We start from the raw sequence: 15,888 nt of genomic DNA on the forward strand, positions 1-15,888 counted from the left end.
TCATCTTTAAATAGCTGTCTTGGGCTATATTTCTCCTTTGCATAAATCACTACTCCTCTCTTCTTGACCTTGTCCGATGATATGAACTCTTGGCCTAATTTTTTGTTCTGTAGTAGTCTTCTGTGACGCCGGACTATGTGGGTTTCCTGTAAACATATTATGTCCAAATTCTTCTTTTCTATGCTGTAAAATACTCTGCGTCTCTTTGGTCTCTGATTCAATCCCCGAACATTCCAAGTCATTAACTTGAGCGCCATTTCTTAGTTTATTCCACTCCTCCAGTTGCCTCTCCTTTCTTTTCTTGTTCTGGATCTTGGCTTGGTCCTGGTGATCCCGACGGTGGTGGGAATACCTCTGGAAACTTGTAGAGCTGTGCTGGGTCTAATGGAGTTCCTTTAAAGAATTCCAGATGCTTGTCCAAGAACTTTTGCTTTTCCGCCAGGGACCTTATTTTTATCTTTTTCCCTTCAAACGTAAATGCCAGGCCTTCTGGAAATTCCCAACTGAAGGAGATTTTTCTTCTTCTTAGCTCCGTCACCAGGTCGTTATAGGGAGCTCTTTTTTCCAAAAAAAATCTGGGGATATCCTTATAAAAAATTACTTTGTTCTGCTGTACCACCAGGTTGTTTCTGTAGTGTAAATCCAGAAAATAATCTCTGTCGTGTCTATCATGCAGCACAATCAAACAGTCACTGACTGTTTTAGTGCTTTTCTTTCCTCTGGAGCTTCTTGGTCCAAATCTGAAGGCCTTCACTATGCGTGCTGAGACATTCACCTCTTCTAACTCCCAAAAAGTTGAAAATAGTTCCACAATATAGGCTTTTAGGTCTTCCCCCTCCAATTCTGGAAGACCCCTTATTCTTATGTTTCCTTCCCTCTGGTGTAGTTGCAGAAAAGCGAGAGACTCTTCCACAGTTCTCTGCCGTGTTCCAATATTTTCTAGCTGCTCCAAATCTAAATTGTCCAATTTTTCCTCCACCTTTTTTATTTTTTCTCTGACCACTTTGATTTCCTCAGAGTCCTTTTTTAACGTGGTCACCTCCTGCCCAATTTTATTAATTTCTTCTCTGTTCTTTTTTACATTTTCCTCAATTTGACCAATTGATTTTTCTAAAATCTGGGTAGAGGTTTTAATATCAGCCTTAATATCCACTTGGAGTTTTTCAATTGCAGAGTTGACTGTGGTATTCACTGATGCACCAATGGTGTTCACCGATTCTTGTGTTTGCTTTAACCCATCGGTGACACTTTTCAAACCTGCTGCTATTTCTGCAACACTTGCAACCAGTTTCTCCATTTGTTCCTGCAGGGTTAAGGAAACAGAGCCTTTCCTTTTTTCAGAGCCAGTTCCTTTAGATCTAAGTTCCATTCCCTGTGGGCTCTGTAACTGTAATCTCAAGGTCACTCCAGTTGCTGTAGTGACAATCTCAGACATTCACAGCAGAGGACCAACAGTCCCAAAAATAAACACCAGGTGGCCTGCAGCTAGCTTCTGAGAACAAAGAGGCTGCTGAGCCAGGAATCCACAACAGTCCAGTGATCCAACTTTTAGGCAAGAGTTCAGATTTTTCAAAAGTTATAAGTTCCTTAAAGCCAAGAAGAGTCTATTTTAAATAGCCCAAGTCAGTATCTGTTTCTCACTTGCAATGTAACCACCAAGTCTATAAAATAGCTTGTATCTGGCTGCAAAAGAGTCAAAGTATCTCCACTGGTAAACAGTCACTGTAACACTGAAACACCAACAAAGAAAAAATGGCAACAATATATCCCAGCCCGCTACTGACCCGGAATCCTAATCCAGAGGGTGAGGGGCTTCTTCTTTTGCCATATCAACTGTTTTTGGGTCTTTAAACAAACTTTAAACAACTTTTAAATCACTTTTAAAAAGTTTGGCAGAGTTCGCAAAACTTTCCCGTTAGCCGCGGCTTTGATCTTTTAGCGCTACCAAGCTCGCGCAAACAGTTCAAAGGGAACAGGCTTCCTTTTAAAGTTTCCTCTGCAAGCAGTGCTCTTTAAACTTGTAGAATAATCCAGTATTTTAACTTACAGAGTTTCTTTGGAAGTTTCTATGTAGGAAGTGCCGGGTGCTCAAGTCTGGCGGGATCGCTGCTTTGATCCTCCGCAGGCAGTCGCTTCTTCAGTCCCGTGCTGGGGCTCCGCTCACCCGATTCTCCCCCTTACGAGGGTAAATCAGGAGCGGAGACAGCACGTCTGGGACCCACGAAGCCGTCGGTCCACGGGACGCTCTTCCCGTGGCTTTAAGGGACCCGTGGCGCAGGCACGGAGATCCCTATCGCCTAACGGAGGACGGAGCCGTCGGACTCCCGTCCGCCATTGACTCGGCACCTAACCGGTGCCATAAAATGAAAGCAATCCATAAAATGAAAGCAATACACAGTGTACTGCAGTCACACACACGATCAATCAATCAGTAGCTGAACTGGGTTCCACGCAGTCACAAAAACAAAACAAAAAAGAGCCACAAAAACTCAAAATGCCAAATAAATAGCAAAAACAGACAGACCTCAGGGAAACACTCCAAACGGAAGCGTGGCACTCAAAAGGGAGCACGTTCAGCTTCCGGGAAAAGTTTGCAAACCGGAAACACTTACTTCCGGGTTTGCAGTGTTTGGGTTCCAAGTTGTTTGAGAACCAAGGTGCCACTGTAACAATAACTGAGGTTCTCCCCCCCCCATAAATCCCGACTACGCCCATGTGTCCGTCCGTGGTGGGCGGGCGAGGCTCTGGTGTTGAACTGAAATAGAAGGACTGCATCTTATTTATTGTATCGTATTAAAAGCATAGAACTTCAGAGTGGGAAGGGACCCCAATGGTCATCTAGTCCAACCCCCTGCAATGCAGGAATCTCAACTGAAGCGTCCCTGACAGATGGCCGTCCAACCTCTGCTTCAAAACCTCCAACCTGTCCTCCACTGCCCGCACACAGGGGTGGCCCGTGATTCCCATTTCCACGCCAGGAGAGAACTTCCGAGAGCTGCGATGCCTGCACTGCCTGGGGTTGGGCTAGATGCCCATTGGGGGACCCCCTTCCAACTCTGCAGTTCTAGGATTCTGGCTCCCAGTTCTGACATGTGTCTCCTGCAGGAAAATACATCTGCCGCTACTTGTACGAAAACGCCATGCACGAGCTGACCAAGGAGGTGATCATTCCCCTCGTCGCGGCAGACCTCGTCCAGACACGGTCGCAGCTCTCCATGAACTGCAGCTCCCCTGAGGGCCTGACTCTGCAGTGCTGCGTCCGGAACAGAGGAGGAGAGCTCAGGGCATCGTGGAATCCAGGTGCCCCAGACCCAGGTGGGTGAGGGGAGGAGAGGGAGCGGCTGGTGAGGCCTGTCAGCCTGGGGTGGGCATTCTGCGCAGCTGTTTTTATTTATTTCATAAAATTAATGCACGGCTGGATGGTAAACAAACAACAACGGAAACTCAAAGTGGTTTACAAAAGGATAAAACAAGGGGGGGAAATGCAATACTTTTAAACATACAAAAATTAAAAGACTAAAACAGATTAAGATTCACAACTTTCTCGGCATCTGGGAAGGCTAGCTGAAGCAAAGATGTTTTCAGACACCTGCTTGATCTCAATTGGCAGGGAGTTCCAAAGTGTAAGTGCTGCCACACTAAACAACCAAGTTCTTGCAAGTGGGAAGCAGGTTTAATGTGGCGCTGGGAGTATTGCCAGTTCTGCTGATCGCAGGGGTCTTGTGGGTGCATGTGGGGTGATGCAACCTCGCAAGGAGGGTGTTAAGATAGCAGAGGGGGGCCCCTCCTGGTAGTTCTCCCCCCCTCGGAAGTTCATGCGTGTGTTTGGCCCAGATGTGGTGGGCCTTCTCGGTGGCGGCCCCCAAATTGTGGAACTCCCTCCCCACAGAGTTGCAAGCAGGACCTGAGCGCAGCAGAAGCTTCCCCCTCTTGGGTTTGCCAGCATTTAGAAGCGGCATTTTTGCCTCCAACAGTTGAGGGGGAACAAAGCCATTGTGTGGCCAACGGCCACGGATTCCCTCCAGGCACGGAGCAAACCTGCATGCCCTCCAAGTGTCCCTATTTCCCAGGGAGAGTCCCGGAATGACCAAAGCCATTACAGCTTCTGATCTGATCCCAGAAGGACCCCTTTTTCTCCCGCTGCCGCCCAGCACAGAGTAGAGCGCAAGGAGCCTTGGTTTTCTAAAAATGCCATGTGCGCCTAACCTTGTCCCTTTCTAAAAAAAAAAAATTGTGTGTTTTTTTGTTTTTGTGAATCTGCCAAAGAAGAAAATAAAACCAGGATTCGGGGGTTTTCTCAGGAGGGTGGAGGACGTGTGTGTTGTGTCCTGCTGCTGTTGTGGTGGAGCAAATGCTTGTGGGAACGTTGTGGGTAGCAGGAGAGGATATATTGATTAATATTATCTTTCCTAACTCGCGCTAGCAAGTTTCTTCATATAGCAGAATGCATTCCCCTATCACGCATCAGGAAGCTGGTTGCAAGCTCGCGTGAGTCTCTTAAGACAATAAGCACTTCAGTCTGGCTTGCCCAGATTGAGATATGTTCTAAACTTCCTGGTAATGTAAGACCATTCTAGGCTCTTGAGTGCAGGAACATGAACACAAAGAGGCAAAACACCATGCAGGATACAACAGGTTTATTTTGGGTTGCATATGCAAAGCAAAAGGTGCAGGGCAAATAATTCGCCAGACTGCACACCGAGAGACTGGTGTGCGCTTAATTTATACATGACTGTAGGAATTCGAAACTTGGCTCAGTGTTCACGTGTTTTCTAGGAGTTCAGCCTCCCAAGCCTCCCAAAGCTGCCTCCCGTCTGAGAGTGGCTGGGGAGACCCGGCCAGATGGGCGGGGTATAAATAATAAATTATTATTATTATTATTATTATTATTAGAATGTAAAAAGGGAGTTTGTTCTTGGCAAGCCTCCTACAAGATAGCAACATAGAACCTAGCTTGTGAGCACACAAATGCTATTGTCTATTGAAGGTTGAGTCTATTCATAACACCTGTGATTGCCAATCAACAAGAAAGCATAACTTCAATTAACTAGCAAGACACTTAGAGAATACAGAAGCCTTAAAACAATATAACAATAATAGCAAGGGGTCATAAAATACCCTAACAAACTTCAATGGACTATCTAGCTGAATACTTAGAGTATAAAGCTTAATATTGGGAATACACTCTAGAAAGAAAGCTCTCCCCCTTTCTGGTATTGCAGACTGGGTGTTCAAGCTATTCTTAGCTCTTAAGCCATATTGTTCTTTGTCTAGCCCCAGACAGTGTGCATTGTGCGCTTATCTTTAACCTTGGCAGACTCTGGCCAACTCTGGCAGACTGCCCAGAGAGACCCCTGTTCTGCTCATGTCAATTTAAACTGTTCTTCTTTACAGAGGCTTGTAAAAGCAATACACAAATATATATGAAAAGAATATATTTAAACAGGCTAAAGAAAAGCATTAAAAAGCATTTCACAACAGGGAATTGTCAACAGGGAATTGTCCCCTTCAGTAAGACCCCTTTTGAATCCCTCCTAAAAGAGTAAAGACGCCACAGTCTTATTCATAAGTATCGCAAAGAAGTTTACTTACAATCAGAGCACAGTGTGATCCCGGAAGGCAGGCTTTAGGCTTAAAGTTACAAATATGTACGAACAGGTTTACCCCATCTGGGAGATAACCCAGGTACAGTGCAGGTGAAGCAGGAAGCAGGCAGGACGAAATAGAAGGGAGGTGGGGCTACGGGACTTGGCCTTTTACCAGGTCCAGAAAGGTCACCCCGCCTCCTGGTCACCTGCAAAGGAAGGATGCTCCAGACCAGGTGTAACAGGAAGTTCAAACTGGCTGGACCAACATTCCCCTGCATCACCACTCTAGCAAAACAGGTAATGTTGTACTTGGCCGCTCCATTGGATTACATCCCATAATGCTCTGCATGGTGGGGGACAAAATATGGGGAGTTGAAAATGGTCGGTTTCATTTGAGGAGTGTTGGAGGGTATGAACACAGGCCTGTTTGGCTGACCGCGAGGTTCGTGTGCAGTGTTGGATTTACGTATTTTGGGGCCCCTAAAAAAAAATTAAAGGAAAAAAAAACCCTGGGTGTACATTTCCAATTGTATTTCAGTTCAACGATTACTTTGATAAAATACCTATTTTGTGATGTGCAGATAGCTTTAGATACCATATATAGCATATATTCAACACCAAAAACAGCAATCAGTTGTTGTTGACAAAGGAGAGCTGGACACATCAAGGGCTCTGTTACCTTCAGTAGCTCAGGGCCTCATCCAACCTAAATCCGTCCCTGTTTCCGTGTGACTGGATCACAACCCCAAGGAACATCGGAGGAGCCTGCAGGATCAGGCCCAAGTTGGCCCAGCATCCTGTCCTCACAGGGCCCGACCAAGTGTCCATTATGGGAAGCCTACAAGCTGGACCTTAGTGGACAGCAGGACTCTCTCCTCCTGAGGGTTCCAGAAACTGATGCTCAGCGATGTGGAGGCAGAACATGGCTAGAAGCCTCCTTCACCATGCTAGCTGTGCCTCTGCCAGATCTTTCCCTCCCTTCCTTCCTTCCTTCCTTCCTTCCTTCCTTCCTTCCTTCCCTGCCCTGAGCATCTGGTCCCCCTCTCTCTCCGCAGTTCGCCTGGGGGGCAACAGAGACCCACTCTGCCACTTCCTCACCCTGAATTCCTGCCCCAGCGGTGACACCGCCTATCAGTGCACGTTTGAAAGCGACCACCTCGGATCCGTGCAGACCACAGTGTCGGTGGGCCCGATTCAAGGTAACAGGGGAGACGGGGAGACAGGGGAACTGGCACCCAGAGAGTCTGTGCATTTCTGTCGCTCCTTTGAGAGCTAGAAATGTTCCATGATGGCTGTTCCTGCCTGTGCGTGTATGTTTCTTGCGCCACAGCTGGAGATCGCTTCTGCCCAGGCGAGAACTCTACAGGCAGGTGGGATTCCACGAAGGCAGGACAGGTGGCTGAGCTCCTGTGTCCCAAGGGTACCGATGGAAAGATGCTCCGGTCCTGCTCTCCTGGAGGGACCTGGGAATATGTCCAAGACAGCTGCACGAATCACCGACTGCTGTCTGGGTTGCACGAGGCCCAGGTAAGGGGTGGATTCTTCTGGGCTTCTCTCTTCTTAAAAGTATATAGTAAAGGCAGGGGCGTCGCAAGGGGGGGGCAGGCCGCCCTTAGTTCCAGGGGAGGAGGGGTGACACTTTGGCCGGCCCCTCCCACCCCGCCCCAACGGGCAGACCCGAACGGGGCATGTCGCCTTTTCCCCCTTCCAGTGGCTATTTTTCGGCGGGGGGGGGCAGCGAGGAGGGGGTGTCACGCTGGCATGACACCCCCTCCCCGCTGGCCACCACCCCCCCGCCGAAAAAAACGCTGGGAGGGGGGGGAAAGGAAGCAGAGCAGGGCGCATTCAAGCCCTGCTCTGCTTCTTTTTCCCCTTTCCGCCGCTTTTTTTCGGCGGGGGGGGGTCGGACCCGCGAGGGGGGGTGTCAAACTTGTCACCCCCTCCCCGCTGGTCACCACCCCCCGCCGAAAAAAAGCCTCGGAAAGGGGGAAATCCCCCCCTTTCTGCATCCACGTGCGTCGTGACGTCATGATGACGTCACGACGCACTCGTGCCCCTCCCCCAGGGGGGTGCCTCTGCGCTGCTGCCGCCCCCAGCAGCGCAGAGGCTAGCTACGCCACTGAGTAAAGGTAAACGGACCCCTGACCGTTAGGTCCAGTCGCGGACGACTCTGGGGTTGCGGCACTCATCTCGCTTTACTGGCCGAGGGAGCCGGCATACAGCTTCCGGGTCATGTGGCCAGCATGACTAAGCCGCTTCTGGCGAACCAGAGCAGCCGCACAGAAACACCGTTTACCTTCCCGCCGGAGCAGTACCTATTTATCTACTCGCACTTTGATGTGCTGTCGAACTGCTAGGTGGGCAGGAGCAGGGACTGGGCAACGGGAGCTCACCCCGTCGCGGGGATTCGAACCACCAACCTTCTGATCGGCAAGCCCTAGGCTCTGTGGTTTAGACCACAGCGCCACATTTGGATATGCAGAAGATATTAAAAATAAATTAAAGGAAATGCAGAAAGAGGGGAAAGGAAGTCACATTTTGAAATGTTAAAATGATTGTTAATTCAGTGAAATGTATAAATCTGAAAAGTGTGTGTGTGTATATATATATACTTTCAAAATGTGACTTCCTTTCCCCTCTTTCTGCGGTTCCTTTAATTTATTTTTAATATCTTCTGCATATCCAAATTAACCTAGCTTGCTCATTTGTTCATCTTCTTTAAAGGCTATTACAATGATCCTGCCAATGTTCTTATTGAATTCTTCTGGGCTTCTCTTGAATTGAGGTGGGCAGAGGGCATCCCTATGCTACCAGGCCAGGTTAAAGACTCTTGTGTTGTTATACCAAGCCCTGGACAGCGTGTTATTTATTTATTTCGCTAAACTTATACACCGCTTGGTATTGTTTTGTTTTTTTAAAAAGCCTTTCAAGAGATAACTGTACTCTCTCGCCCTTCTGCTGGGCAGGATGCAAGCTTAAAGGCACATTCCTCCAGGTGGGGTGGAATTTCTGTTGCTTCAAGATTTGTGGACCTGAATGTCTCCATTGTCAGCCATCATTAGAGGCCAACCCCTTGTACCTGTTCCCGTGTTAGCTCTGCTGCTATCAATGGGAAACGATATCAGTCCCAATCTTGAGCCTAAATGGTTGCTCTTACTACTTCTTCCTTTTTATTTTATTTTTATTAGTTTTACAAGAAATTATACATATTAACTTTAACCATTTCCATCCAATCATAAAAATAAAAAACCAGCCACATGGGTGGGGTGTAAAATATTATTATTATTATTATTATCATCATCATCATCATTACTGCATACAAGGCTTTAATTTCGTTATTCCGTATGGGACAATGACAATAAAGATTATCGTATGGTTGGTAATTATTTTTACATTTTTCAGTAGAGCTTGTAATAAAGTGAAAAAACACCTCAAAGTGATTTCCGCGTGATATTTGAAGATGGCTCTCATATCTCCTTTCAGCCTCCTCTTCTTCGTTTGCACAACCTTTATGTTCTCGACCGCCCACCTCTGCACATACGTTCCGGCTTGTATTTTTTTAACAGCCAGTGGGTATTGTGGCATCCAGTGGCAATGAGTTCCATAGGAAGCCTCCCTCGGTCTAATGCTCTCTCGCTGCTCTGTTTGTGTGCAGCTGCTCCAGGCAGGGTTGGGCAGCCCCCAAACCGAGGTCCCTTGGATGATAGACTGGCTGAAGGCAGAGGCGGAGTCCGGGAACATCCAGGGCAGAAACCCCCGGGACCTCCTGGCTGTCCTCGACACCATGGACATCATCTCGGAGGTGGCTCTGGGAGCCCAGATGCGCCTGGAGAGCAGCGTTGTGTCTGTGAGTAGCAGCGCCCAGGGAGGGAAGGGCTTCAAGGAGGGATCCCTGCACAGCACTCGAGGACGGAGGGCTTTCCTCGGGCTTGATCCGGAAGCTGCAATTAGTGCAGGATGCTGCAGCACAATTGCTGGCAGGAGGGAGGCCTCGTCAGCACAGCAACCCCAGTCCTCAGGGATCTGCACTGACTGCTGATTGGCTACTGGGCCAAGTTCAGTAGGTTACTGTTGGCATATAAAGCCCTTACATTGGGACCAGTTTACTCATGAGATAACCTTTCCCTGCATACATCCGCTAGACCACTTCGATCGGTGGAATTGGCACGATTACAGGTGCCACACTCAGAGGGGGTGGCATATAAAATTATTAATAATAATAATAATAATAATAATAATAATAATAATAATAATAATAATTTGTTGTTTAGTCGTTCAGTCATGTCCGACTCTTCGTGACCCCATGGACCAGAGCACGCCAGGCACCCCTATCTTTCACTGCCTCTCACAGTTTGGCCAAACTCATGCCAGTCACTTTGAGAACACTGTCCAACCATCTCATCCTCTGTCGTCCCCTTCTCCTTGTGCCCTCCATCTTTCCCAACATCAGGGTCTTTTCTAGGGATTCTTCTCTTCTCATGAGGTGGCCAAAGTACTGGAGCCTCAACTTCAGGATCTGCCCTTCTAGTGAGTACTCAGGGCTGATTTCTTTGAGAATGGATAGGTTTGATCTTTTTGCAGTCCATGGGACTTTCAAGAGTCTCCTCCCGCACCATAATTCAAAAGCATCAATTCTTCGGCGATCAGCCTTCTTGATGGTCCAGCTCTCACTTCCGTACATTACTACTGGGAAAACCATAGCTTTAACAATACGGACCTTTGTCGGCAAGGTGATGTCTTTGCTTTTTAAGATGCTGTCTAGGTTTGTCATTGCTTTTCTCCCAAGAAGCAGGCGTCTTTTAATTTCGTGACTGCTGTCACCATCTGCAGTGATCATGGAACCCAAGAAAGTGAAATCTCTCACTGCCTCCATTTCTTCCCCTTCTATTTGCCAGGAGGTGATGGGACCAGTGGCCATGATCTTAGTTTTTTGGATGTTGAGCTTCAGACCGTATTTTGCGCTCTCCTCTTTCACCCTCATTAAAAGGTTCTTTAATTCCTCCTCACTTTCTGCCATCAAGGTAGTGTCATCAGCATATCTGAGGTTGTTGATATTTTTTCCGGCAATCTTAATTCCGGTTTGGGATTCATCCAGTCCAGCCTTTTGCATGATGAATTCTGCATATAAGTTAAATAAGCAGGGAGACAATATACAGCCTTGTCGTACTCCTTTCCCAATTTTGAACCAATCAGTTGTTCCATGTTGTTGTTGTTGTTGTTGTTGTTCAGTCGTTCAGTCGTGTCCGACTCTTCGTGACCCCATGGACCAGAGTACGCCAGGCACGCCTATCCTTCACTGCCTCTCGCAGTTTGGCCAAACTCATGTTAGTAGCTTCAAGAACACTGTCCAACCATCTCAGTTGTTCCATATCCAGTTCTAATTGTAGCTTCTTGTCCCACATAGAGATTTCTCAGGAGACAAATGAGGTGATCCGCCACTCCCATTTCTTTAAGGACTTGCCATAGTAAGAACATTTAGTGTGGCAGCACCTAAACTTTGGAACTCCCTGCCTGTTGATATCAGGCTGGTGTCTTCCCTGCATCTTTTAGGCACCTGCTAAGAACATTCTCACTTAGCTTACCCAGACGTTTAGAAAGCTGGAGTGAGTTTTAATCTGCATTTCGTCTGTCGTTTCCTTAACTTTTTGAAAGTTTTAAATTATTGTTTGTTAATTTATCTTGTTGATAACATTATTGTTTTATCTTGCTTGCAAAGTGCTTTCATTTTGGTTTGTTTGTTTTCTTCTTCTTTGGTGATCCCTAGTGGCCGGGTAAGATGGTCTTCCATAAATATGGTTTTAAAAGTGAGTCCCTAAGTGATTGTGGAGGCCAATTCTGGATCCACACATCCTTCCACAGTGGGGACATTGGTTTCCGGGCAGGAGTTGATCATGGTGTGGATTTCCAAGCATGCTTTCCTCTCTTGCGTCCTGAGTTCGAGTGTCTTCAAAGCCCAGGACACCTTTGATAAAGGTTGTTCTCCAACTGGAGCGCTCGCAGGCCAGTGTTTCCCAGTTGTCGGTGTTTATACTACATTTTAAAAGATTTGCCTTCAAAGAGTCTTTGAACCTCTTTTGTTGACCACCAGCATTACGCTTTCCATTTTTAAGTTTGGAGTAGAGTCGTTGCTTTGGAGGACGACAACAATCATGCTGTTTATACATTTTGTGAAATAAATACATACATAAGGAGGCAGTCGTCTCAGTGGGTCACCCTGGAATAGGGAGGGAGCCCCCAGCCTCACCCCAGGGAAAGTTCGCTCACTGATTCCTTGACCACCTCTCACTGCAAGGCTTGGCCATTGGCCAGGGATTTGGTCAGCTGCAACGCCTGCATTGCAGGGGGTTGGGCTAGATGACCCTTGGGGGTCCCGTCCAACTCTTCTACACTTCTAAGCGTGACCAAGGTTAATGAGGAAATGCCTCCTTCTGCTTTCAGAATTTTCTGGCTGCTGCCAACACGATGCTGGACGTAGACCCGGGGCCGGAGTGGTCTGCGGTGGAAGCCCTGAGCCCGTCGGCCGCTTCCAGACTCCTGCAGTCCATCGAGAACCTCGCCAGCCTCCTCCTGCCGCCCTCGGGCAGCCCTTACAACTTGACGCTCCCCAACATTGAGCTCCAGAGCGCCCAGATGGGCCCTGAGTTCGAGGACTTCAACAAGGGCTTTGACACGGACCCCCCTCTCCGCATCCACATCGAGGAGGAGGAGTTGCTGCGCTGCGGAGAGAACATCACCGTCACCAGCCTGGCGCTGAAGAAGCTGGGCAGAATCCTGCCAGGCAGCCGTGGCGCCAAGGCCAGGCTGGGCAGCTTACTGATGTCCAACTCCGTCACGGCTTCCAACGGGAGCGTCTCGCAGGTGGAGGTGGAGATGACCTTTGGCCACTGGAACGACACCGGCGGACGGCAGGAGGAGGACGAGGAGGAGGAGGGGGTGGCGCAGTGTGTGTTCTGGGACCACAGCCTGCACGGCAGGGTCGGCGGCTGGTCAGCCGAGGGGTGCCAGGCCTCCGGCGCCGAAACCGCCACCAAGTGCACCTGCCGCCACCTGACGTCCTTCTCCATTCTCATGTCTGCCCATCCTGTGCCAAACAGCTTTGCCCTCACCTTCCTGGGCACCTTCGGGGTCTGCGCCTCAATCCTGGCTCTCATCGCCACCCTCGCCATCTACTACCTCGTCTGGACTTCGGTGGTGAAGAACAAGGTGAGAGACAAACGGGCTGCAGCGTTTGGGAGTTTTGAGTTGGGGGGGGGGGGAGAGGCAGGGCCGGATTCAGGTTTGATGAGGCCCTAAGCTCCTGAAGGTAATGGGGCCCTTTCTATGTCCAGCTGTCCTTTGTCAACAACAAATTGTCCCTGTTTTTTGTAGTGTTGCCATGTCTGCTTCCAAAAAAACAGTGGACAAGTGGGGGGGGGGGGTAAATTAAATTAAATTATATATTTTCTTACAAACATTTTAACATGCATTAAAATACCATTTCATCATAAAGCTTTTGAATAAAAAAATGTCCACTATTTTTGTGAAAAAAAATAGTGAACATAATGTGAAAAAGTGGACCAGCCACTCAAATAGTGGACACCTGGCAACCCTAGTTTTTTGTGCTGAATATATGCTACAGTATATGGTAATTTATGGACCTCATAGGTATCTCAAGCCATTTGCATATGTTGCCATGCAAGCAGCCCATGCAGAATGTAGGCACCCTATATATAGAAAGGAGCAAAGCAGTGATATTTTAGGGAGAATGACTTACATCATAGGAGCCTACACAACACAACACAAAACACGGTTGCCGTATGTAGGTTTTATTTTATTAGTTTTTTATCTTATGTTTTGGAAATGTACATCCAGTCCCCTCCTTTAATTTTCATTGGGGCCCCCAAGAGAGTGGGGCCCTAAGCTATAGCTTGTTTAGCTTATACGTAAATCCGGCATTGGGGAAAGGCATGGTAGAAGGGTTTTTTTTTAAGTCATGCATGGCAGGGAGACAGTGGATGGAGAAAAGCTGGATTATTCAGGATGAATAAAAGAAGGTCCTTCTCCGTGCAGTGCAGACGTAATCTATGGAACTCCCTGCCGCAGGAGGCAGTGAGGGCAACGCACTTGGGTGGCTTCATGGAGAGGGCGGTCAATGGCTCCAAGCCAGGATGGCTCTGCCCTGCCGCCACAATCAGAAGTAGCAATGCTTCTGGGAGCTGCAGGAGGGAAGAGGGATCTTGTGTTCGAATCCTGCTTGCGAGTTTCCCATAAAGGGCATCTGCTTGGCCACTATGAGAAAAGAGGGGCCATCGGCCTGATCCACCAGGCTCCTCGTGTTCTTATGGTCTTAAAGGGGTCCGGATGAAGTCTTTCATACGCTGCAAGGCAGGGCAGCTCCCACCTCCAGGCCCCCAGGGACAGCAAGGGCACTTTTGAAAGGGAGGTGCAGCCGAGCTGCTCTGGGTGACTCATACAAGTGAGCCAAGCCACTTATTATCACAGAATTGTAGAAATGGAAGGGACCACGAGGGGTCATCTACTCCAAGCTCCTGCAATGTATTGCAATGCATATTATTATTATTATTATTATTATTATTATTATTATTATTATTATTACTACTACTATTATTAATATCCCACCCTTTTCACAGTCTGGGACTCAAGGAGACTTGTGCAAATTTAAACAGCACAGATAAAGTACAAAAAGCTAAAAACATATCAAAGATAATCATTAAAAAGTAATTAAACTCTAACAGAATTAAAACAATATAAAAAAACCTATTAAAATACAGACAATACAAAAACAGCACAGCGCTATTAAACTCTCCTTCATTGGAGGTGGCCACCTATCAGGGATTCTTCAGCTGTGTGATTTCCTCGTTGCGGGGTTGGGCCACATGACCTTTGGGGGTCCCTTTGCAAACCGGCCCCCTGAGGCCTTCCTGGCCCCCTGTCACCCTGACCAGCCTTCTCCCGTCTCCCAGGTGGCTTACTTCCGCTACACCACGCTGGTCAACATCGCCCTGTCCCTGCTGATGGGCAGCTTCTGGTTCCTGGGCGCCTCTCGGCTGGAGGCCGACCCCGAGAGCAAGCTGTGCGTGGCGGCCGCCTTCTTCACCCACTTCTGCTACCTGGCCATGTTTTTCTGGATGCTGGTCCAGGCCCTGATGCTCTTCCACCAGCTGGTCTTCGTCTTCCACCAGCTGAGCACCCGCTCCGCCCTGCCCTCCATGCTCTCGCTGGGCTACCTGTGCCCCTTCGCCATCGCCGTGGCCACCGTGGCCGCCTTCCTCCCCCGGGGGGGCTATCTCCAGCGGACCGTCTGCTGGCTCTCCTCCCACAGCAAAGCCATCTACGCCTTTTCCGTGCCCGTCTTGGCCGTCGTCTCGGCCAACGCGCTCATCCTCTTCGTGGTGCTGCTGAAACTCATGAGGCCCTCGGTGTCCGAGGGGCCCCAGGGGGAGGAGTGGAAGGCTCTGGTCAGCATCTTCAAGGCCCTGCTCATCCTCACGCCCGCCTTCGGGCTGACCTGGGGACTGGGCGTCATCACCATGACCACGGATGCCTCGCAGTTCACCCATTACATGTTTACCATCCTCAATTCACTCCAGGTGGGTGTGGAGCAGGGCCAAGGTAATGGTGTGCGCGCGTTTGTGTAACTGGGAGTCAGAGTGCTGCCACACAGGTTGGCTCGGAAGCCGGGTAACAGGTAGGTGGGTTTCTCAAAAACAAGTCCTGCGAAACGAATCTCCTTTCTTTCTTCGATAAAAGTTACCAGCTTGGTGGATCAGGGGAATGCTGTGGATGTAGTGTTCATAGAATCCTAGAGTTGGAAGAGACCCCAAGGGCCATCCAGTCCAACCCCCTGCCAAGCAGGATACACCATCAAAGCATACCTGACAAATGGCTGTCAAGCCTCCGCTTAAAGACCTCCAAAGAAGGAGACTCCACCACACTCCTTGGCAGCGAATGCTATTCTAGGCTACATCAAGTATAGTGTCCAGATCAAGAAAAGTCCCACTCTATTCTGTCTTGGTCAGACCCCCACCTAGAGTCCTGTGTCCGGTTCTGGGTGCCACCATTTAAGAATGATATTGACAAGCTGGAAGGTGGGCAGAGGAGGGCGACCAAGATGATCAAGGGTCTGGAAACCAAGCCTGATGAGGAGCGGTTGAAGGAGCTGGTTAAAGATAGGACAGGGGTGGCCAACTCCCAAGAGACTGCGATCTACTCAACTGGTTCAGGTCAAAGTTGTTGAGCTTTTTGGGGGAAGACGGAACCCTGATCTTTTTAACTCTGACGTATTTTGTTTAAGACTGTT

The 15,888-nt window shown here is 48.6% G+C and overlaps 1 protein-coding gene across 1 annotated transcript in view; it reads left to right on the forward strand.

The window, feature by feature from the left end:
- Positions 1-15,226, forward strand: part of ADGRF3 (adhesion G protein-coupled receptor F3) — a 28,879-nt gene extending 13,653 nt beyond the window's left edge. The window contains exons 6-11 of the mRNA XM_033145497.1: positions 3,106-3,315; positions 6,644-6,787; positions 6,919-7,115; positions 9,244-9,435; positions 12,027-12,791; positions 14,552-15,226. Of these exons, the coding sequence (XP_033001388.1) occupies positions 3,106-3,315; positions 6,644-6,787; positions 6,919-7,115; positions 9,244-9,435; positions 12,027-12,791; positions 14,552-15,226 (2,183 nt within the window). The remainder of the gene's footprint in view (positions 1-3,105; positions 3,316-6,643; positions 6,788-6,918; positions 7,116-9,243; positions 9,436-12,026; positions 12,792-14,551) is intronic.
- The last annotated feature ends 662 nt before the right edge of the window (positions 15,227-15,888 follow it).

Source organism: Lacerta agilis, chromosome 3 (assembly GCF_009819535.1).
Source record: "Lacerta agilis isolate rLacAgi1 chromosome 3, rLacAgi1.pri, whole genome shotgun sequence".
NCBI classification, from domain to species: domain Eukaryota; kingdom Metazoa; phylum Chordata; class Lepidosauria; order Squamata; family Lacertidae; genus Lacerta; species Lacerta agilis.